At 33.9% G+C, this 21,581-nt stretch overlaps 2 protein-coding genes and 1 long non-coding RNA gene across 9 annotated transcripts; 1 reads left to right on the top strand and 2 right to left on the bottom strand.

Moving 5' to 3' along the window:
- Nucleotides 1-204: 204 nt before the first annotated feature.
- Nucleotides 205-8,973, bottom strand: LOC110808799 (Nodulin MtN21 /EamA-like transporter family protein). 2 transcript variants are annotated; one of them, XM_088215620.1, is made up of 10 exons: nt 8,408-8,973; nt 6,989-7,142; nt 6,552-6,726; nt 5,749-5,864; nt 5,596-5,655; nt 3,665-3,842; nt 3,380-3,446; nt 2,112-2,183; nt 1,961-2,026; nt 205-648 (listed from the first exon to the last, which is right to left on the bottom strand). In XM_088215620.1, exons 1-10 carry the CDS (start codon nt 8,597-8,599, stop codon nt 490-492), a joined length of 1,239 nt encoding a protein of 412 aa, XP_088071746.1. In that variant the 5' UTR covers nt 8,600-8,973; the 3' UTR covers nt 205-489. The 2 variants fall into 2 exon arrangements, with proteins under 2 accessions (XP_088071746.1, XP_088071747.1); XM_088215621.1 differs by having other exon boundaries at nt 3,665-3,806; nt 8,408-8,972.
- On the top strand, nt 8,862-9,643 carry LOC110808800 (uncharacterized). Its single transcript, XR_015817728.1, has 2 exons — nt 8,862-8,967; nt 9,268-9,643. It is a non-coding gene; the product is annotated as an uncharacterized LOC110808800 (long non-coding RNA).
- A 428-nt stretch (nt 9,644-10,071) lies between these two features.
- Nucleotides 10,072-21,209, bottom strand: LOC110808797 (Major facilitator superfamily protein). 6 transcript variants are annotated; one of them, XM_022034401.2, is made up of 13 exons: nt 20,890-21,204; nt 20,656-20,782; nt 18,725-18,925; nt 15,816-15,915; nt 15,090-15,202; nt 14,327-14,420; nt 14,078-14,244; nt 12,847-12,861; nt 12,715-12,758; nt 12,548-12,621; nt 12,098-12,186; nt 11,411-11,525; nt 10,072-10,624 (listed from the first exon to the last, which is right to left on the bottom strand). In XM_022034401.2, exons 1-13 carry the CDS (start codon nt 21,086-21,088, stop codon nt 10,427-10,429), a joined length of 1,536 nt encoding a protein of 511 aa, XP_021890093.1. In that variant the 5' UTR covers nt 21,089-21,204; the 3' UTR covers nt 10,072-10,426. The 6 variants fall into 6 exon arrangements, with proteins under 6 accessions (XP_021890093.1, XP_021890094.1, XP_021890091.1 ...); XM_022034402.2 differs by lacking the exon at nt 12,847-12,861; XM_022034399.2 differs by having other exon boundaries at nt 12,715-12,861; nt 14,088-14,244; nt 20,890-21,202.
- Between the last annotated feature and the right edge of the window lie 372 nt (nt 21,210-21,581).

The raw sequence follows: 21,581 nt of genomic DNA, 5'->3' as shown, positions 1-21,581 counted from the left end.
ATACGGTCAATATTATCGACATCACCTTTGAATGTGTCCTGCCGAGCAATTACCAGTAAATTAAGAAATTAACTCCAATATTCATTTGATCAAAATCTTATTCTAACTCAGAATACCAACGATGCAGCAAAAAGTTACTCTCTTTTTGAGAGCTCCTGTGAGTGTGAGAAAACATTAAGCATCATCCATCTAAATACAATTCGATTGAAGGTGAAACGCAAAAACGGAATCACAAGAACTTTGATTAAATATTTCTTAGAACTCAACATAAATTCCCTGCAGTTGCTCACAAAATTAATAATGCAAGATAGAAAACTACGAATTGAAAAGTGGGAAAAAGAAAAAAAAATACCATGTTTTTGGCGTTAGCAGTCTTTGAGTGCTGAAATTAGATGATACCATCTTTCCAAGAAACAAAATCAAGCAGAAGCAAATTACAACTTCTTATGATCAAGAACGTTGATTAGAACTGGTGGGCCAAGTTGGGTGCTAGACAGAAGAAAAAGGTAATTCCCGTTCCATCTCTTTATCGGGTCCAAAGTACATCGTACAACACACAGAAATTAAGATAAGTAAACATCCGATAAGCCGGCCAAATGTTGGAACTGTCCTTGATATAAAAATGCTCCATAACTGTGACAAGGCAGCCTATCAAGAAAACAAAAGAATTAAGGTAAAAATCCTATTACAACCCTCTGAAACCAGTAGAAGGATGAAATTTCAGAATGCCCATTTCGAAATAAAAAACATAAGTTAAAATACAAAACTATCTATTAGATTATAAATACAAGTGATGTTTGCAAAACGCCCAAGTGAGATTTAAAAGATAAAGAAAGTTAAAGAGAGAAATGCTCGCCAAGATTTCCCTCTCAAGTAACAGCCTGCAGAGTGATTCCAATTAGGGTAATTATAACTTGATACCATGCAAAATGAGGGCTTTCAAAAAGTATGTGTTAATTTTTAGTAGTTCCAAAAATTTTTATTTAACCATTAGTCAATACATAAAACTGTTAGTTTATGAACATATATGCAGTTTAAATTTTGAAAAATCTAATTTAGAGTTTTTATGACTAAAAAAATAACTGAAATAATTTTTTTAAAGAAATTTAACCTGGGATTAGACTAAATAAAACTTAAAATACAAAAACAAAAAATTAAAGAACAAAATACACAAAATTCAGACTGGAAAAGCTTTATAGAAATATTTCTGTATCAAAAATTAATAAATGTTAGTTTCTATTGTCTTTATTTTTTAATAGTCTAGTACAAATTTCTACAAATCAAATTTTGTAAAATACAAATTATCCACATATTCAAACTAACAGTATTATATCATATGACTAAAGGTCTAAATCAATCAAACTGTACTTCACCCTTCAACTTAGTATAGATTGGTCCATATCTCTTCCAGTTTCCAGAGTACATATTTACATATGGATGTGATGGCGTCCAATAATACGGATAACATAGCCATTTCATTTGACACAAGCGTGACTTTGTTTTTTTCCCCAAAAAAAAAAAAAAGAACCTCCTAAAATTCTTGTGCACTGCCATTATGCAATGCCTCTTAATTATTTTAATCACAAAGCTACCAAATATTTGCAAAAAAAGTTAAAAATTTGCAGGGAGAGTAAGTTGTAATTACACTTTCATCCATCATACACGGCAGATATGCCATCTAATTCATAACTAATTACCGTATAAATTGTTACCTTCCTACGTAAAGCATATCACAATAAAACTCTCATCATGATATTTCATGAGGAAATAGTTAGTGAGTATTGGTGACCACATTGCTGAAACAAAAAAAACATAAAGAAAGAATCCAACTTTACACCGACTGGTACAAGAATGGTTTTTTATATGTGCTTTTCAATTACTTTATTTATTTAACAAGAAATGAAGAATATTTATACCATGCGCTTAACATAAATGCCAAGGGAGAGAAGCGAGAGAATACCTCCATGTACTGGACATTTGCAACTTTGCTGATTTTCTCAAGTTGAAGTCCACGTGCCAAGAAGACCTGGAATGATACACGTGTGTAAAGAAGTTAAATGTCGTTAAAGCAAAGAAAGAAAGAAAGAAAATACATTGATTGCACAATGTACCTCAGCAAAAAATGCCAGAACGCCAAGTAAAAGCATAAGAAGGAATGAATGAAGTCCTGGAAGCACAAACTCCTGCACCATGAAAGTAAAATTTATCTACAAACATCCAAAAAGGATAACAAACACATACCAAAACACATCTGGACTCCACAAAATCTAATAAATGATTACAAGTTGTTAGACATATCCCCAGCTGATTGACATTTGAACTATACAAGGTCTTATCCATATTCAATTATTTGAACTTGAATATTCTTGAGTGTATGCCAGAATTTTCGGGCCCAGAAGTACATGAAAGTTAGGTAATTATAATAATAACAGAGTGATCCATCATATACGAATTCAAACCACATGGATTTTGCAGAATATAATTTTAATACTAGTGATAAAGCACAGCTGAAATGAGTGATCTATCCTATAAGAATGAAAACCACATGAATTTCTAGGATATAATTTCAATACTAGTTGATAGAGCACAGCTGAATAGAAAAGAGAAAAATAAATAAATGTGACTGGAAAATCACATAGATCAAAAAGGAAAAGCTGAAAGAGAGTTAAAATGGTTTTGCGATGAAAAAGTATTATTAAGAAGACAGAAAAGATTACAATAAGTGAGAGAATAAGGCAGACCCTCATGAAAGAAAGTAAAAATGGTTTTGCGATGAAAAAGTATTATTAAGAAGACAGAAAAGATTACAATAAGTGAGAGAATAAGGCAGACCCTCATGAAAGAGGAACAAAAAGGAAAAGCCGAAAACCTGAAGAGAACACCTAAAGGCCTTAATTATGGATACTCAATTACGAGAAAATACGTCCAGAGTTTAATTCACATGCTAGTTTCCAGTATTATGTTAAAGATAACCTTTATATAGGCATCAATCATACATCGCAACAAGCATAATAGGATTTCATAATAAAAAACTAATGCTAGAATAGAAACTAAATAAATTTCCCACATAATATCAAGCTACACACTTCCCAAATAAGTTGAGATATTCTGAATCATCATTAAGTCATAATACATGACATTTTTAATAATATTTTTTAATACATAATCGCTACTGCTCTTAGAGTGAGCCTGTCATCACAACCCTAATGAAGAGCGAGTGGCTCAATAACCCTCCAAACAGAATCCCATTTAAGGAAGGTCTTGAGCTAGTCTTTAATTGTTGAACCTATAACCTCCTACTTGAAATATTGATCAAATACACTAGTATCAAAGAGTTTAATATGCTAAATATTGCATGGTGTAAGACCAGAGAACTTACCTCAAAGGCAAATATACATGCTGCTGCGGCAGGAGTAGCCACTGTGGCAAATGAAAAAACAGTAACCCTGAGAAGACCAAAGTTCATATTTTAATAAAGGAACTGAGAAAATTAATATTCCCATCACAAAGTAGGCAAAGATAATATCAAATACCATAGCAAGAAAAAAAAGCAAATTGCTTATAAAAAAACCTACAGGTTTAATTGCACATGCAAAAATATTTGACTTTCCAATTCAACCTAGGGTATGCTTTTTTAACCAACAAAGCAAGACATTAATCTTACACTGGTTGATCTGATGCCTTTGCTGCAGCCTTTATAAGACAGTAGCTGACCCCAGCAGTTATTGATGAAAACAAACCAACTAAGACTGCATATGTCTGGTCAAATTTTGCATTGCTTGCATCCCCATGCTTACTTGATCCCGCTGCCATAGTTCCGAGGAATGAAAGAGAAAACAATTCTGTATAAGTCAGTTATAGGAAACACATAACTATAGGAAGAGGTGGAAAACAAAACCATAATTGTGAAGAAAGTACAATGAAGATAGATCACAACTGCTGCACAAGAAACTACAATCCAGATAAAAGAAAGAAAAGCTAAAGAATGTACGTTATTAAAAGAAAAGCTAAAGAATGTACGTTCGGTTCTTTAATGCATGAAAGTTTCTCAAGCAAGCATAGATCTTCTTATTATGCAGGAAATCAAAAACATTAGCCTCCTGTGATGTATTAGCCTCAAACAATTCATTAAAATATACCATCAATAAAGCTTAAACACCTCCCCAGTAAAAATCTTTTCAGATTTTGGCTAGCAATTGCACCAAAAGAAAATGCATTGTGCTTCATCAATCCCCCACAATATGACAAGAAATTTAATAATGATCATCTCTCCACGAGCAAGAGGACCATGGAACTTTAATCAGAGTAAGAAACAGAAATAAATTCAGTTTTGAGAATAAATGGAATATGTAATAGTAATTAAATCACCTTGGTCACTAAAGGTAATCCAGCAAATAAATCAAACAAAGGCCATTTTTTAACCGTGAGAAAGAGGCCATGAAACTTTTTTTACTATAGTTCAGATTCTTTAGAAAAAAGCAAGTTCAGTTCAAGACAATAATGAAATATCTAATGAGAAAAGGATCCCATATGTGTCATTTATTTAGCTTAAAGAGATAACGAATTAGTTGCAAATGGAACAGGCCTTTATAGCAAGACTATTTTCAGTTCGAACCTTTCATTTTGAGAATGCTATTCATAAATCCATCTATTAGCTCTAACTGTCAAAATTGTGTGCAAATGCAATGAGTAAGTTCAACAATTGTGACAACATGGAACCTATTATACAAATGGGAAACATAAAACACTGAAAGTTTCTGCACAGAAAATTAAAGCAGTTCATCTATCTTGGTCTTTAGATGCCACCACAACTTTATCATCTTAATACTCTTTGATTACTTGCCACACATGGGAAATCACCTATTCATAATTGTTGAAGTTAACTGTTATTTGGAGGATCTACTCTAACATTAAAAATCTGTATCAACTGAAAATGCAAGGTCCAAATTGAGACATAATGCAGGGCACTTTCATATTAAAGAAGTAATAAATAAATAAATGAAAATAGAACAAGATTGAAATAACCAACAAAAACAAGACAGATTAAGTTTAGATTGTCTAAATAGATTAGAAATTATAATTCTTTTAGATATGAAACTATTGTACTACTTAGAGTCCATTATTATAGTTTTAATAACCTTAAGATTTCATTCCTTTTAGTATTAGCTTTCCTATTCTTATTGATATTAGTATTTCTTCATTTAATCCTATTTTGAAAAGGATAACTATCAATCACTATAAATGCAAGTACAGTCTCACTTTTGAGATAGAGTTCAGTTATGCAATAAAATACTTTGAGACTTTTCCTAATTTTCTGGTTGTAATGCAATCAAAAACTTTTTGATGCTTAAGATTTCTTCATTATGATATGCTAAAAATTCCAAGTCTGATGTTTAGATTTTTATATCTAAAGAATTATATCACACACTTCTTATTTTCTTTTATTTTATAGCTTATAACCCACTCAGCAGACTTATTTATTTATTTTAGAGGAGTTGCTGGATTTATAATTCTTAGAATTTCCTTAAAAAATTAAATTCTAACATATCCAAGGATTTCATTTTCTGCAGAGAATTTTATTAAACCCTCCTTTACCTTGTGTCATAATTATTGGCCGAAAAGAGAAGAGCACACCAAAAAAACTGCAGGCAAGACCTGGAAAATCGAAGGGAGCAGTCACAACCTACAAAAGGTAGCTGAACTTCTACACCAGGAGCAAAGGCTGGAAAAAGGAAAATGCATCCAGACCTCCAATATCAGAAATTTTCAACTTCTCATGCAAAATTATTCTTGCTGCAACTGAAGCCATAACTGGAGTTGTGAAGCTCAATACAATAGCTTGAGATACAGGTAACCGCGCAATGCTGAGAAGAAAATTGTGAAAAGTTGTTAGCTTTGATGGTATTCCCCTTTAACCAAAATTTGAAAGGAACAGCTTATAATTCAAGATCAAGCGGCTTAACTTTTAGTAAAGGATACAACTCATGAACCATTTTAAAAAAAATTTAAGCATAGTAGGGCAGATAATTCGCCACTTTCTTTTTCCAGGGAGAATAGAGCAACAGCAACAGGGTCCCTCTCTCTTTCTTTGCATGCTGTCAATGATGTCATTGACGTCATAGCTTAGTTCCCATTCTGTTCTTCTCGAAGGACTATAACTAGTAGAAAAGAATGAAAATGTATGCTACCAAACTCAACGGAAATTCAAATACTTCCAATTCTCCAATTTTTCTCTTCTCTCTCTCTTTCTCCTCTCCTCTTTTCTTCCTTACAATCTAACTGATCTCTCAAGAGCTAAATGTCCAAAGCTCTTGACAGCAGACCCCATGTAATTCAGTGCCCCACTTTCGTCTAAAGCTACTGAAATGTTATTAACGAAGCACTCATGAGAAACAACTAGGACACCACTTCAATTAAGTGTCTCTTTAGAAAATCACTCAGGAAACAATTTGGAAAGAGGTAACATTTAGCCCCAAAGTGTTTAATATTAAATTGATAAGAGCATAGCAGTAAGTACAGGAAAAATAGAAAGCATGTGAAGCAAAACTTACCTATAAACAAAACTCATCAATGACAAATAACCCACAATGGCTCTTGAAACCAAAAGACTCCTGGCATGTGTTTGTCCAAAAATTGGTTGCCCACTTCTTCTCAACCACAAATATGACAGTAACAAGCTAATTGTACATCTTGTAAATGCAGTCTCAAACAAAGGAATTGACTGAACTGCCATTATAATACAAAGACTGAAAATGTATCAAAATCACATATAAACCTGGGATATATGCAATAAAAATTGTACGGCAAAATATTATTATCTTTAATTAGACTTTCTTCTGATATCAATGCACAAATAAAGCAGATAGATGAAACTCTTCAATGATTCTAAAGTTAGCAAAAAGTATCTTTCTCAAGTAACATGCAAGACAAGCCTCACCACTAGAGTTCAGTCATAAATTAGTAGATAAAGTGTAAATAACTTACTAACCAGATAAACTATCAGAAAGAACTTCCATCACAAAGTAGATGGTCGATGATAAGCTCATACATAGGAGACCAGAGTACCTCGATCCACTCCATAACCAAAAAATAAACTGGGTTACCACAGAAAACTCTGATTCTGTTATTTTTATCATTTGCTCCTGCAAAGACATAATCAGTTTCTTCTCAAATTTATGCAAATTTTGAATAAAACCATAACCCACTTAACCAAATAGTTGAAGCAAGAAACCTAGAGCCTTTATCTGTTAAAATTATGGGCCATCTTAAGATCAAAGCCCATCCTATTTTAACATTTTCTTCACATTTTAGGTCTCGTGCATCTTTAATATGTTTGAACAAGTTAGATAGCTTCCCACGAAGCAACCATGAGAAGATGTGATTAACGGAAGAAGCATCTATAAGAGGGGGTTTAGCTTATAAGCACCTCAACATCCTACTCGTTTTCAACATAGATAAGGATGCCTGCACCCTGACTTTTATTATACGGCGCCAAAATGTTCATAACATGTTCAACGACTATCCTAATAAACATATTTTCTTTTACTAAATAAATCGTGTGTATTTTTTACAAGAAACACTTTTATTTACACTGTTTTTCTGATCACTTAGGTGCCTTAAGCTACTTTTAAACACTTTTCATAAATATTTATATGTAAACTCATTTCTTTGGATTTGATTAACAGATTAGGTTTTCATTATTTGGATTATTAGGGGTTCATATAATCAGTTGAAAGATTTTTACTAAGAATTCATAATACTTGCAAAGAATTTAATAATTACAGCAAGAAATTCCAGAAAAATAAAAAATATTTCTATTCCAATTATCTCTTGACAGCATACCTCAATTACTTATTAATCACTAACAGAAGTCCCTTCTGCAACAAGCCGTAGTTATCTGACATCAATTACTTGTCTGTGACCATGATGTAAGACAAACACAGTTTAACTGCATTCGGCCACATATGTGCTCAACAACTAATTACTAGTTGTAGTTTGCAATTTTATTATGAGTTCAACAAATTAGGAGACAAACTTGATTATATCTCCGCAATACATCCGTATAAGATAGAACCAGAGTAGCTTAACGGATTTATTAGACAGAAGCAGAGTCGCCTGGTCCATGTTTGAATTGAAAAAGTTCAAGCCCTTGTTAATTGCTCTCTTTATCATCTCCAAAGTAATCTAAGCAATATTTCAGTAATGTAGTTAATTGTGTTCTCCGCAACAATGAACAGGAAGATAAGTCGACATCAAAAATAGATTTTCCGAGATACATTTTAAATACCGATAATCATCGCCAGCGAACTCTTCTCAAACAAAAGGAACTCAAAGAGAAAAAGCACAAACAAAATTGAACAGAATGTCGACAAAAGGAAAAATGAATTAGAGTTTTAGGTTTCAGTACTCTGGATCTTCTCCGGGAGTAGGACATCGAGAAGATGTTGATCTTTGGCCTCTCGTTCTGGGTCAAGAGAGGGATGATCTCATCGGAGGCTGATTCACTTGTACCAACATCAGCGACCGGAGCTGATGTGTCACGCACGATCAGTTCCACCGCTTGATCCCCTTCGATCGCTGTCTCTTTAGACGAAGACATTTACGCACATCAACAGAACAATGAAGAGAAATACACGAGCCTTGCAGGTTACTATAAAGTCAAAATCTACGAGAACAGTTGCAGTGCCATGGAGACATCCATAAGAGAGGAAGAAAAACCAACATGGTGTTTTGTTTCCGTTGGAAGTGACGTATAAATGGTCAACCGCACGCGGACACGTGACAACAGCATCCAGAACGATGGCCCATTGGTGTATCCATCATATCAGATCTCGAGTCTTGACGGCCGCCGGCTAAGAATACTCTACTTGATTGACGGCCGCCGGGAAAATTCAGAGTAGACAACGAAATGGAAGTTACAACATGCGGATCCAAAGTTGCTACAACTTTCTGATCACGGCAATGAAGGTGATATTTGTAAAAATTTGTCATAGAAAATGATAACCATTATATTTTAAATATAGGTTAAAATAGCATTTTTAACTAGGAATTGTAATTACTATATGTTTTAATTTTAACTTTAATTAATTTTTATATATCATATGCTAAATTTATTAACATGTAACAAATTCGACATTTATTATGATATTAAAAAAATTATATAAATTTATTTAAATCAATTTATAAATTAAAAATAAAATGTATGTATTTTCGTATTTTAATATTTTATCTTCTCATCTTGTCCTTACAAGATCCTATTCAATCCAGGACTTCTTTCTCCCTTAAACTATGCCACTCTCTAAATCATCCTCAAGCCTGGCTCGCTTTCCCTTGCTTCCTCACCAGTCGTTTTCTCCTCAAGATGGTGTCTTTCTCAACTGAATCCTCCCCGGTCGATGGATTGCAAGTTTCTTAGCTCGTGGTTCTCCGCTCTTTCTCGAGGTTCAACTCGTGACATTAGCCTGTTTCGTCTCTGCCAAGTGATGGGTAAAGGAGGAGATAAAAGCATCTTTTGTGGGATTTGGCATCAAATGAAGTTGAGTTGTTCTTTTGACTTGCTATCAAGAATATTCTTTTTAGTTATATGTTATTGCAGAAGATATATTTCTTAAGCTATTATTGTTTTCACCTTTTTAATTTCAAAGACTGTAATCTAATATTTAGTTTTTTGACCATTCAATTATAAAATATTATATTATATATTATACATAATTTTATTTTATATGATAAAGAAATACTAAATAAATTAAACTAAACTTTATTATAAAAATATATTTAATAGATAAACTGTAGGCAATACAAGTTATTACAACTTGCTATGAATCCATAATAAAGAAATAAAAGGCTAAAATCGCTCTTTATGGGTTATAGTATATTTTAAACTAATTTTCTAGACACGAAAACTAGTCCTCTTTTGGATCTGCCCAACAGAAATTATGACACCAACATTAAAAGATTGATAGAAAAATTTGGACACCTTTGCTGGAAAAACTGAACCCTAATATTACTCTGAGCCTTAGTTACTTGTGAACTGAGACTGTGTACTTCATATTCATCACTTCCAGCCGAAGATTAAAGAGGTCTTTTCTTTTTAATTTTTGTTTTAAAAATCAATTTACAGTCAGAATGTTCTTAGTAGTCTATGCATATTATCGTTCAACAAGAAAATGGTGAGATTTACTACATAACCTGTCGTCACATTTGAATGAATAAATGAATCATAAAAAACTCAACGTAAAATTTTCACCTGACTTTTTATACACTATACCAAATAAAAAAATTCATCTGAACCTCATGCAGAGTCCACCATTTGAGGCAAATAGCAGAAACCAGCAACAATCTTGGAGACAAAGCAACTGTCGAAGATACTAAACGCCGGGGAGCCTAAAACTTCATTGGCCTCCGCAAGTCAATAAATCAAGGTTCTTCACTTGGCTCTACTGGAACGATTAGACTTCAATGACATTTCTATTTCCTCAAGAGAACGTCCCTTAGTTTCCACTATAAAGGAATAGGCAAAAATAGCTGACAATAAGGAAACACTGCCAAAGCCAGCATAAACTGTGGCAACTCCAAATTTCTCCGCCAATTCAAGGAAGAACAGTCCCACCAAGAAATTGCACACCTAAAACAATTGGGCATTTGCAAGCCCCACAAAACAAAAAGTTTACATGCTGAAATCAATAACATCTCCATTGCTCTTGATTTAAATTTATCCTATTATCGTTTAATATGTTTTCTCTTAATTATTTCAATGTACAGTTCATTAATAATTTATATATTTTATACCCAAGTAAACCAACATTATCATATCTTAAATTTTATAATAGTGTATTTATATTCATGCTTATGGGAGAATCACAAAACCATGACTCAAACTTAACATGAAAAAAATTTGAATTACAATGTCATGTCATTTATATTTTTATCTTATATTCATTGTATTGTAATTCCTATAATAATTCTATTAATTTTTTTACGATTATGTAGTATAGATGTTGAAAAACATCTGGACAATATATCCAGCCATTGTATGTTTTCTTTTTTATTTTCCATAATAATTAGCAATAAATTTGCAATCACATACTAACAATAAGGTAGGTCTGAAATGATGAATCATTTTTATGAAATTCATTTGGAACTATCCTTAATTTTTATACTTAGATCAAACATGAAAATCTAAAAATTTAAATCCAAATAATTTATAAGGAAAATTGAAATAACATTTTAAATTCAAAGAAATTCTAAGCGACGGAAATAATATTTTAAATTCTGCCGTAATTGATAGAAATTAAACAAATGAAAATATGATGTCATAAAAAAGAAATTCAACTGTTTGTTTGATACTTATATTCCAATATTGCCAAAATTGTCTATGATAGACTAAATGAAAAACAAATAAGATACATACCCAATGAACGGAGAAACTAAATCCCATGATCTTCCCACGAGTTCTATTGCTGCTCAGTTCTGGTATAATAAGACCAGTTGCTGGACCAGCTCCAATAGCAAATGTGAATATATACCTGTAAAAATGCATTTAATCCAGAGGCATCAATGGATGCTATATGTCAAGATGAATCGTATAACAAATAAAGCTGGACACTGTAGAATGGAGCCCTCATTTCATCCCGCATATCAAGTGAAAATAAGTTCACCTCAATCAAATGATACTATATCAAAATGAATCAATATAACTGACAGAAGCTGGACACTGCTAGAATGAAGTTCTCATTTCATCCTGCATAACCAAGTGAAAATAAGTTCACCTCAAAGTTGAAAACGCACTTGTCCTAACTAATCAAGCCCCAAGTCCCAAAGAGAGCCTTATAACTCATTTGGCACCATGTTATCCTTTTGGAGCTTAGTAATGTATGGGTTCAATCTCATCCATACCTGACTGCATGCCCTTAGACCAAACAAAAAAATGAAAATGAAAAAACAAGCCCTGGAAAAGCGCTCTCCTTGAGCAACTCAGTATGATTTGTTGACCAACTTTTTGCAGCCCAAATCTCTCCATACTGATGCCATCTGGTAAGCATCATATCAAGAATTTGCAAAAGATGAAAAACAAAGATTACAAGATAAAAGTACTCACATGATAGTTCCTAGAATTGATAAGTTGTGGCTGAAGTCTTCATCCAGTGGAAAGCTGATAGAATAGACAATCAGAAACATGGACACTGCCTGGAAAGATAGAGTTTGCAATAGTACTATTAGTGAGAACACACTGCCTAGAAAGATAGAGTTCACAGTAGAACTATTAGTGAGACCCAATTGAAAGAAGGTCCATGTCTGTTAAAACAATTAAAAGAAGGTATATGTCTGTTAAACTTCACAATATATGAACATTAGCAAAATCCCTCTAGAAGCTTACATAATTCAAACTATAAAGGAGGAAGGAATAACAGGTTGTTGGTAAAGTGAAACTCCACTCCTTAAAGTGAATAATTATTGACTGTTAAAGATCTCCTTTTCTTTTCTACAGGTGGGAGCAAATATTTATTGAGATTTTTCTATCATAAAATATTTTTAGTAAAGCACTCACCATTCCCAAATAACTTGCAATAAGAAGCGTCTGTCTTCCTTGCTTGTCCATTAAATAAGATGCGCAAAGCGCACCTGCAGACATTCAGTAGCTAATAAGAATAATCAGTACCAAGTAAAAAGCATACTTCAACATATAAATGTAAACATCAACATCTGATCACACACCGGCGAAGTTTGTGAATCCAACATATAAACTAGCTAGAGCACCCCTTGAAATTCCAACACTTTGAAACGTCAGCGATGAATAATAAAGAACTCCATTTATGCCTGCAAATTGCTGAAGTACAAAAAGGGTACCTCCAATAAATGCAACTGCAGCCAAAAGGAGCACGCTCATGTGAAAGGAAGAAATTGTCATTGAAAACTGTGTTAATACACTTTAAAACCAGTACATTTAAATCATCAAAGAGTGCAAAACCAACTCATAACTGCATTATCATTATTGTCTATATATCTTAAAACTCTGAATCAGTTCTTTTTAGTGCTTGGGTGATGCAGGGAGAAAAGTGGTTATTCAGGAGACCATCTTTATAGATGTCACTAATATCATATCTCGTTGGGACGACAAAAGCACTCAGACAAAGTACTTACACCTTTTCCAAGGATAACAAAACAAGTTTTTATACCTCAAGAAAGAAAAATCTGCTAGAAGTACAAGAAGTAACAAAAGCAATTACTTTCTCAAGCTTACCAGTTTGAGAAAGTAGCTAAAGAGTTAGGAGTTGGTGTGTTGTGTAGCAGAACAGTGGAAAATGAGAAGTAGGATGAACACGCCATCCAAATCAAAACCATGAAGCTGCTTGAGTTTGATGGTAAAGTGAAGATACATATCAACAGAAGGGATTGAAGAAGTTTGCAGTTGGAAATATGATTGATTGTGACAAAGAAAAGCTAAACTCAAGGATGAGTTTCTCTCAATCTCAGCTCAAAAGAATGATGCAGAAGCAAAGACCAAAAACAAGCTTTGACGTCAAAGAGAAAAGAATAAAAAGGAACAACTAAACACTACATAGGGTTTGCTTATTTTGGTAATTTATTTATTTTATTTATTGTTGGATATCGGAATAGCGTAGGTGCCTTTTAATTTACTTGGAGAATTAGTTTAAGTCTGTTTTAATGTTCAATTTAGATTAGAATTTATTTTATTTTTCTAATTAAGCTTTTTTAAAATTTATCTATTAGTTTTCTAGTTATAATAGGAGTAACATTAGTAGACACTACAAACATCCTGCACTCTCTTGTAAAAAGAGATCAAACCAATAGAAACAAAAATCTTCTGGAGAAATTTTCTCTAATTTCTGGAATAAGATAATTTTACAATCACGCAAACATAGAGTTTGACCCATAAATTCTGTTTTCCAAATTACCACTTTTCTCCCTGCATCATAAGGAAAGATTTCTAAGCATGCACCGTTCATATAGATATCACTATATGTTTGTTCAATTCCAATTTGTTCTCCATAGATAGGTTTGTTCAATTCCAATTTGTTCCAACACTAAACACCATTAAGAAAACATTAAAGACCACCTGATACAACCTCTTGAATGTGGATCCTCAAGGAGTTCCAACCATCCGCTGTCCATATCACTACCGTCATTCTTAAAGACTGACTGAAATTCTTCAATTGCTTTGTTGACCTCAGATTCTCCCCAAATGTTACGTACAACTACTTTGGCATCATCCAATCTTCCTACCTACAGTAACAATAAAATCCAACATTTCAAGAAGAAATGGACAGAGCTTGTAGATTTCTGAAGATGAAAGAAGAATGCATACTTTACACAGCCAGCGAGGACTGTCTACAGCAAATTGCATACCACAAGCAAGAAGAAAGCCAGGAACACATGCCATGTAGAATATTGTCCTCCACCTGAGCAATATCGCATGTTAGGTTTTTCTCCACCGTACATGAAACTTTTCAATCTAGTTAGGCAGTTGTAACACAGCAAAGGCATAAGACAAGGCAATAAAATTTAGTGCATAAAAGAAGGAATAATTGATTAGAAAAGAAAGCGAGGCAAAGTAAAAAAATATTTGTTATATATATTTGCATGCATGTGTACATGCATGTTGATATCTAGGAAATAAGTAAAGCATACATAATTACATATATAGTATATGTATTTCTGCATACACAAACACACAAAGAATGCTCCTACAGGATGTAACCTTTAACAGCATGTAATCCACTGAACTTAAAGTTTTCTAATCCAATCATTAACATAAAATAAATGCATAAAGCAACATGAAACGACACATGAATATCTAGCCCCACGAGGTCGTGGGGATTTGAGTCAATCCAATAGGAGGCATTTAGGAAGATTTATACTAGGTCCCTAGTAAATGGGATGCCAAAATCGAAAAGTTTGATACATGCAGTTAACAGAGTAACAAGTGAAAAAAAATTCTATTACATCAAAAAGCAAGCACCCTTTTTTTTAATCAAAAATGAAAAATATTAAAGAAATAAATAAAGATAAGTCCATTTTAAATAACCTTTCTGGCCACTGGCATGGAACAATGAGAAACAGAACCTCACCAATGTGGATTATCTTCTGCAGGAATCCCCAGAAATAATGATAAAATAATCCCAAGGCACGTACCAATTTGAGAAACGGTTCCCAGTGAACCTCTATACTTAGTTGGAGCAACCTACAAGACATAAATGAGTTAGAAACAAAAGATGGGGCAACCTACAAGACATAAGTTAGTTATAAACAAAAGCAGTCAACTGACTTTGTAATTTCCTATCTCCAAACCTAACACAAGAAGTTACTAAAACACAACAAGCATCAACGCTGTTGAATGAAACTGTAAAACTATCTCATGTTCCTGCAGTTCAGATGTTCACTCAACCTTACCATGAATAACTTTACAACCATCTGAAACATCACTAGTAGAGATGCAATAGTTACACCTTTGTGATGCCACTTAGACAGTTGGCATATGGATTTAGCTAAGACATAGTACAACAAGTTTCTAGCATTATCTTCACAATATTTTAAGAATCATTTAATTGATTTCTACTAATTTCTCAAGAATGTATTTTTATATCTAGTCTTTTTATCTGTCAGCCACCAGTAATGACAAGCGACAGTCAAACAGAGAGCAGGACATATAACTAACAAAAGGAGCAAAACAAGGTTAAAATCTCACAACTATATTAAGAACAAATTACAAGGATGCAAGTTCCAGATCTTACAGGACACAAGCAGAACCGTAAAAAGTGTATCCAATGACCAAGGAAGCAAAGTTTGCAAAGTACCTCAGAAATATAAATTGGAACAACTACAGTGTTTACTCCAATACCAAGGCCCACAAGAAACCTCCCCCAGAGTATTTCATCAATGGAGTGGGCTTGTGCACTGCAAATGAAAAAAGAATCAAAATAAACAAAAAAATTTTGCACCAGCATGGTTACAATGTGACAAGCATAAAAAATCCATTTATCTAAACTCTAAGGCCAATCCATATCTTTTATTGTCTACATGTTGGAAAACATTATTTGATTTTATTTGATAAAACATAAAAAGTTCACCATGGTTAAATAATAAATAAGCTAGTGAGAACAGTAACAGCAAAAATAATACTATGATTGTTTTGTAAAAACAAAAAATAGCAATAACAGTAACGAGAAGTAGTAATATTAGAAGCAAAACAGCTCAGATAATATAAAGATTCACTAAAAGAATCTTACAGTGAAAGAAGATAATATTTGATTTAATTTCATAAAACATGGTAAAATAATAAATAAGCTAGTGAGAACAGTAACAGTTAAAAAAAATACTATGATTGTTCTGTAAAAACAAAAAGTAACAATAACAGTGACAAGAATAGTAACATTAGAAGTAAAACAGTTCAGATAATATAAAAATTCACTAAAAGAATCTTATAATGAAAGAAGATAATAACATTACTGTAGTTAATCCAATATCAACATGAAATAGAATTAAAAAATGAAAAATGAAAACTTTGTTCGGAGAAATTAAGACAACAAACAAAAACACTTAAAACCTGAAATTTGGTATTAACTGATGTTGATACATCAGCTCACACAACAAGCTGATCAGTCAAGGCAAGCCTATTCAAGTCCTGGGCTTACCTAACATGAATTATTTATTGGTTAACTTGGCTAAACAAGTAATCTGCACCGAGGGATAAAATGTGGGTCCCTTTCCACCATTATAGAAAAAAAAAATGGAAGTTGTCCCATAAGCATGTAAAGGAGGGCAATTTTCAATTCTGAACAATAAATATATACAAATTTCTTACAGTACTAAGCTTGCATATGATGAGAGCTGAAAACATATTGCCAAGAGATATATGGCCAGAAATAAGAGATGAAATAACAAACACAATAAAAAAATTATTCCAACGAGGTTAATTAAGTTTGTATCAATAATCTGCACCAGATTCCACCAATTTGAATCAATTAAACCAGCATTAAACCAAAATTCATTCCATAGTACAATACTAACGTTGTAACACCCTAATCTTGTCCGTAAAACTTTTGCTCTAACTCAAATTATTATTTATATATTCGTACATTTATATATTTATATACTTATATATTTATATATTTATAGAATTCATTATACAACCCAATTCATTTAATCCACTTTCAATCATTAATAGCCCATTACCATTAGATCATCATCCCTACCCTAATCCATCTCAACCCACCTTAAAGTCTTTTTCATCAGCCCAAGGACCAACCAGTACACCAAAACACTAACAGCCATTTTCATGGACAATCAGACCAGGCTGAAGGCCTAAATCCAGCTCATCCCTTCTGGAACCCAAACAATGTCATTTTGGCTTTTTTGAGTTTCACTTGTGCTGAGTGATGGAATGGAAGCTTACTTTGGTTTTTGCATGTGAGTTTTGGGAAGCCGAAAAATCAAAGGATGGATAGCATACATGTGGACAGAGACAGTGGGAAAAGAGAGAGATAAAAGAAGCTGAAAATGGAAACTGACACTGGGCACGATAGGAAGAAGCAGAGGCGGAAGCAAGTTCTGCAAAGGCATTTGGCAGGAGACTTTTGAAGCAGGAGGCTTGAACTGAGGCGAGATATGATCGAGGAGAAGAAATTGGCAGCAAAAAGGAAGGATTGAGGAAAGAAGTAATGGAAGTTTTGCCTCGAGGAAGATAAGACACAATGCAGAGCTTGTTGTTGATGAAATGGATTATGTATGGCGATTGCCTGTTGTATGAAGCATTCAGCAAAGCTACATGAATTGTTTAAGTTACTGATTGATGATTTATGTCAGCCTGTACTTGGTTATACATCAAATGGAAACCAAGGCAGTGAATGTAAGTCATCTTGTGCAACAAGAAAGATAGATTGAGGAAAGAAGTGACAAAGTGTTGACTTGCTTGTTTTTGAGGAAATGCATTGTGAATGCCGGTTGCCTGTTGTATGGAGCATTGTGCAAAGCTACATTAATTGTTTAAGTTAGTGATTAATGATTTAGGTTGGCCCACACTTACTTGGTTATATATCAAAGAAAAACCAAGGCAATGAATGTAAGTCACCTTGTGCAGGAATATACACAAATTTCAATATTTTGTCCTCATTTACAGTAACCCTTTTCTATGTTCCTAATTAAATCACCAACCTAAATTAGTATTTGCCATGGTGATGTTAATTGACTATACTATGATGCACTCTCCTGAGCTTATTGAATCAGTAAAGTAGCCAACCTTTACTGTTTATTTGTTTATGAATGGCTTGCATGGGTTCACAATATTGAAGAGATGATTATGGAACCCAACCATCAAACTAAGAGGAAGTCACTTTGAAGAAGAACGAGGAGATTGTTTTTATTTTATCTTTTTCTTTTAGTATATTTTCTAATTTTTCATATATTCGCTTCCAGCCTCCCCAAATATGGTTTGTAAATAATTTAATATAATGAATTTTATTTAATTAAGAATGCCACTTTCACACATTTCACCATAACAAGGACACAAATAAATGAATGCAGACTTTGATTAATTAGTCTGCATCATGTGTCTCACGGTCTTCCTATCTTATTATTATTTTGGATATTTAGATTGTGTCAAATTTGAGCGCCTAATCTCACTTCTAATAAGAGCACTAATGACTCCTGTTTATATTGCACGAATGAATGTTCTTATTTTTCAGGGAGTTACAACAAACGAAATTACCTTAAAAGTGCACCAAGAATTAATGGTACCATATCAATTTGAAAGACACGCCGGCAACCGAGTTTGTCCACAAATGAACCAGCGCTTATACTTCCAATAAAAGCACCAGCAATAAATATGCTGACCACAAGTCCCTCAAGTATTGAGTTTCCCTCAAAACCAAGTTCTCGTGCAATTGAGACAATAGGGCCATTCATTACTCTGCAAAACATCAAAATGCAACAGTTGAAAAAGAACTGCAAAAGGTCAAAAAAAGCAATAACTAATCAGAGCAAATTCATTATTTGGAAACAGAACACCTTTAAAAGGTCAAATAACTCATCTCCTTTTATAATCTCTTAATTCCTTTCTTTCTTCAATCTTATTACAATAGAAACTGCTGGATTATTTTTTTTCTGATAATCGTAAAAAGATTAAACCTGTTACATAAAAGCCCATCTAAGGGCAACACAAGAGCAATCCTGGATTCTTTTGGTTGGTATTAAAGCTTCCCCAACCACGAGCTCTTTTTCTAGCTCCATGTTGTTTTTTATTTGAAATATACACCATACTGAAAATATAAAATTGCTGATGAAAGTAATTTGTAATGTGACTCATATAAGAGAAAATTTAGCCGCTTAGGGTTTCCTTAAGCACAAAAGCTCATAGGCTCCTCAATCCCAATTACATCGAGATCTTTCAACCATTGACAATCTCTGAAAGTGAAATACAGAAATGATAAATCTCTTTCACAAAAATATTTGAGGTCTTGATCTCCACATATTTTATCAACCTACAATAACCCAATTAGAGTGAAGGCTATTGTGATTCAGGCAAGATGACAATTTCAAGAAATAAGGGACAATTTGATGAAATTCAATATCATTCAAAAGATAATTGAAGAGGAATTTTCAACTGATAAGAGAGAGACAAAAATGCAGCAATTGGAAGTCCTGTGCTCTTTCAACATAAGAGGATACTTTATATTCAATAGAGGAGAAGGGTAACAAAAAGCAAGGGAATGTTAAGTGTACGGTTACAAAATATCCATGAAGGTTAAGTGCTTCAACACAGCAAAACACATGCAAATACGCGAAGGATCAGGAATTCACAAGTTAACAGCCACATAAATAATATAAAAAAGAAAAGGTTTGGTATTAAGGAAGGACAACACCTTCAAACCCAAGGATGCAATAGAGATGGAATGAAGCATGTTAAGACCATATCAATTTACAAGTGTCCTCGTGACAACCGACACACAACAAGCTCCCAAGTAAGGAAAAGCCAAAAGTTGAATTAATCAATTTGAGTAAGTTAGAAGATCTCATGATTTTTTTTTTTCCGTTCAAGATTGCACAAATCCATAACTATAAAATAGAACAAATCTTGCTATTGTTTTGGATGATTCTTATTAACAAAATAGAGTTTTATATGCTTAACCTTGAGAATGTTGACTTGAGAACAAAAAATTCCATGAAACTAATATTTCCTTTTATATTAATTACAGAGCATTTCCGCACTGTTCTATTAGAGAGGAGGACTTTACACTGTAAGAGCTTTTCTTTTTCCACATATAGCTCTACAGTAATGGCACAATACACTACGCTTTTGCATTAATTTGGACATTCAACGCCTAAGAAACAACCAAATCCCTATCATTCTAAATATTTTTTTGTGACGATTGTATTAATTTCTTCATCTGTGGGGACGGTTAAAGCAAATTTTATCCTTTCGAAGTTATTTAATATTGCCATACATAGTGAAACGAATCTTCAAAAGCATAATGACAGTGCTTAATAAGCAACAAAACAATGAAAAATGAACCCTAAATTACCATTTAGTTGCACTAGCAATTTAATCAAAACTGAAATGCGCATGTGCTATTGGACTCACCAATAGCCGCTAGGTGAGAACAGCATGAACTGAAGAGAGCAAGATAAAGAGAGCCTCACCCAATGTGATAACCGAAAAGAAAATTTGCCATCGAAGCGATAGCCACGTGAGGAAAGGCGCGCAACCATCCCAAATCAACGCCTTCACTACTCTTTTCTAGTAAGGACGACGGCTCGCTCTCTGCAACTGAATTAAACTTGGCACCATAAGATGTTTAAGCACCTTACAGAAACAAACAGGTATCTAATTGAGACCATTATTAACTTTCACGAAACAAGAAGAGCAAAGAGGACCTGGTTCCTCTCTCTGAAACTCGGTCTCGGGGAGTTCCTTCTTTGCTCCCGAAACTTTGAACCTCCTCGGCCGATACCGAACATCGAAACGAAGCGTTTTCCCGAGAGAACGGACGATCCATTTCGGGTCCGAAAGTATCTGAGACGTCGAGGTCGAATGCGGAGAAACCAGTCGAGGAACTGCTGTAGCCACCCACATCGGATCAGAAGTTTCCAGGCGTCAGCGGAAGTCAGATAAAAGGTAAAGGCGCACGAGGAGAGAGAGAGAGAGAGAGAGAGAATCGCCGGGCCAAGGGGGATTCCCGATCCGAAATCGAGACAAATGTATTCACGTGTCTAGCACGTGCTCTCCTGATTGAGACATGTAACGTTTCCGTCCACGTGGATTCCCGACGCTGTTAAATGTGGGACCCGCGAGAATTATTAAAAAACTGATTGGCGGCTCTGGGCCGTCGGATTTGAGATTATTAAATAACGAACAACTGAAGGATGTGTAAGCTGCGGGCAAGGAGTAGGGGAGTTTGTAAGCGATTTGGGCGGGAATACACGTGGCAGATAGTTTGACGACGGAAGATTTTAAGATGACAATGCTTTGAAATTTGGTTGGATAGAGCGGAGCCCACTTACTTTGTTGTTGTACGGCTGATATGTTCGGGACCAGAGTTCGGTTCCCCGGAGAAGATAAGGTGCCC

Source organism: Carica papaya, chromosome 3 (assembly GCF_054855325.1).
Source record: "Carica papaya isolate Zhongbai chromosome 3, ASM5485532v1, whole genome shotgun sequence".
NCBI classification, from domain to species: Eukaryota; Viridiplantae; Streptophyta; class Magnoliopsida; order Brassicales; family Caricaceae; genus Carica; species Carica papaya.
Note: the sequence above shows the minus strand (reverse complement) of the source record. Positions and strands in the feature narration are given on the sequence as shown.

Coding starts and splice junctions, on each gene's coding strand:
- LOC110808799 (XM_088215620.1), bottom strand. CDS start 8,599: ATGTCTTCGTCTAAAGAGACAGCGATCGAAGGGGATCAAGCGGTGGAA. Junction 5,656..5,748: donor GAAAATTTCTGATATTGGAG/GTCTGGATGCAT, acceptor TCGATTTTCCAG/GTCTTGCCTGCAGTTTTTTT. Junction 2,027..2,111: donor TTCTGGCATTTTTTGCTGAG/GTACATTGTGCA, acceptor GTATCATTCCAG/GTCTTCTTGGCACGTGGACT.
- LOC110808797 (XM_022034399.2), bottom strand. CDS start 21,088: ATGTGGGTGGCTACAGCAGTTCCTCGACTGGTTTCTCCGCATTCGACC. Junction 12,862..14,087: donor TGAGGATCCACATTCAAGAG/GTTGTATCAGGT, acceptor TTTTGGCTGCAG/TTGCATTTATTGGAGGTACC. Junction 10,625..11,410: donor TTAGTTTCTCCGTTCATTGG/GTATGTATCTTA, acceptor CAATTGTTTTAG/GTGTGCAATTTCTTGGTGGG.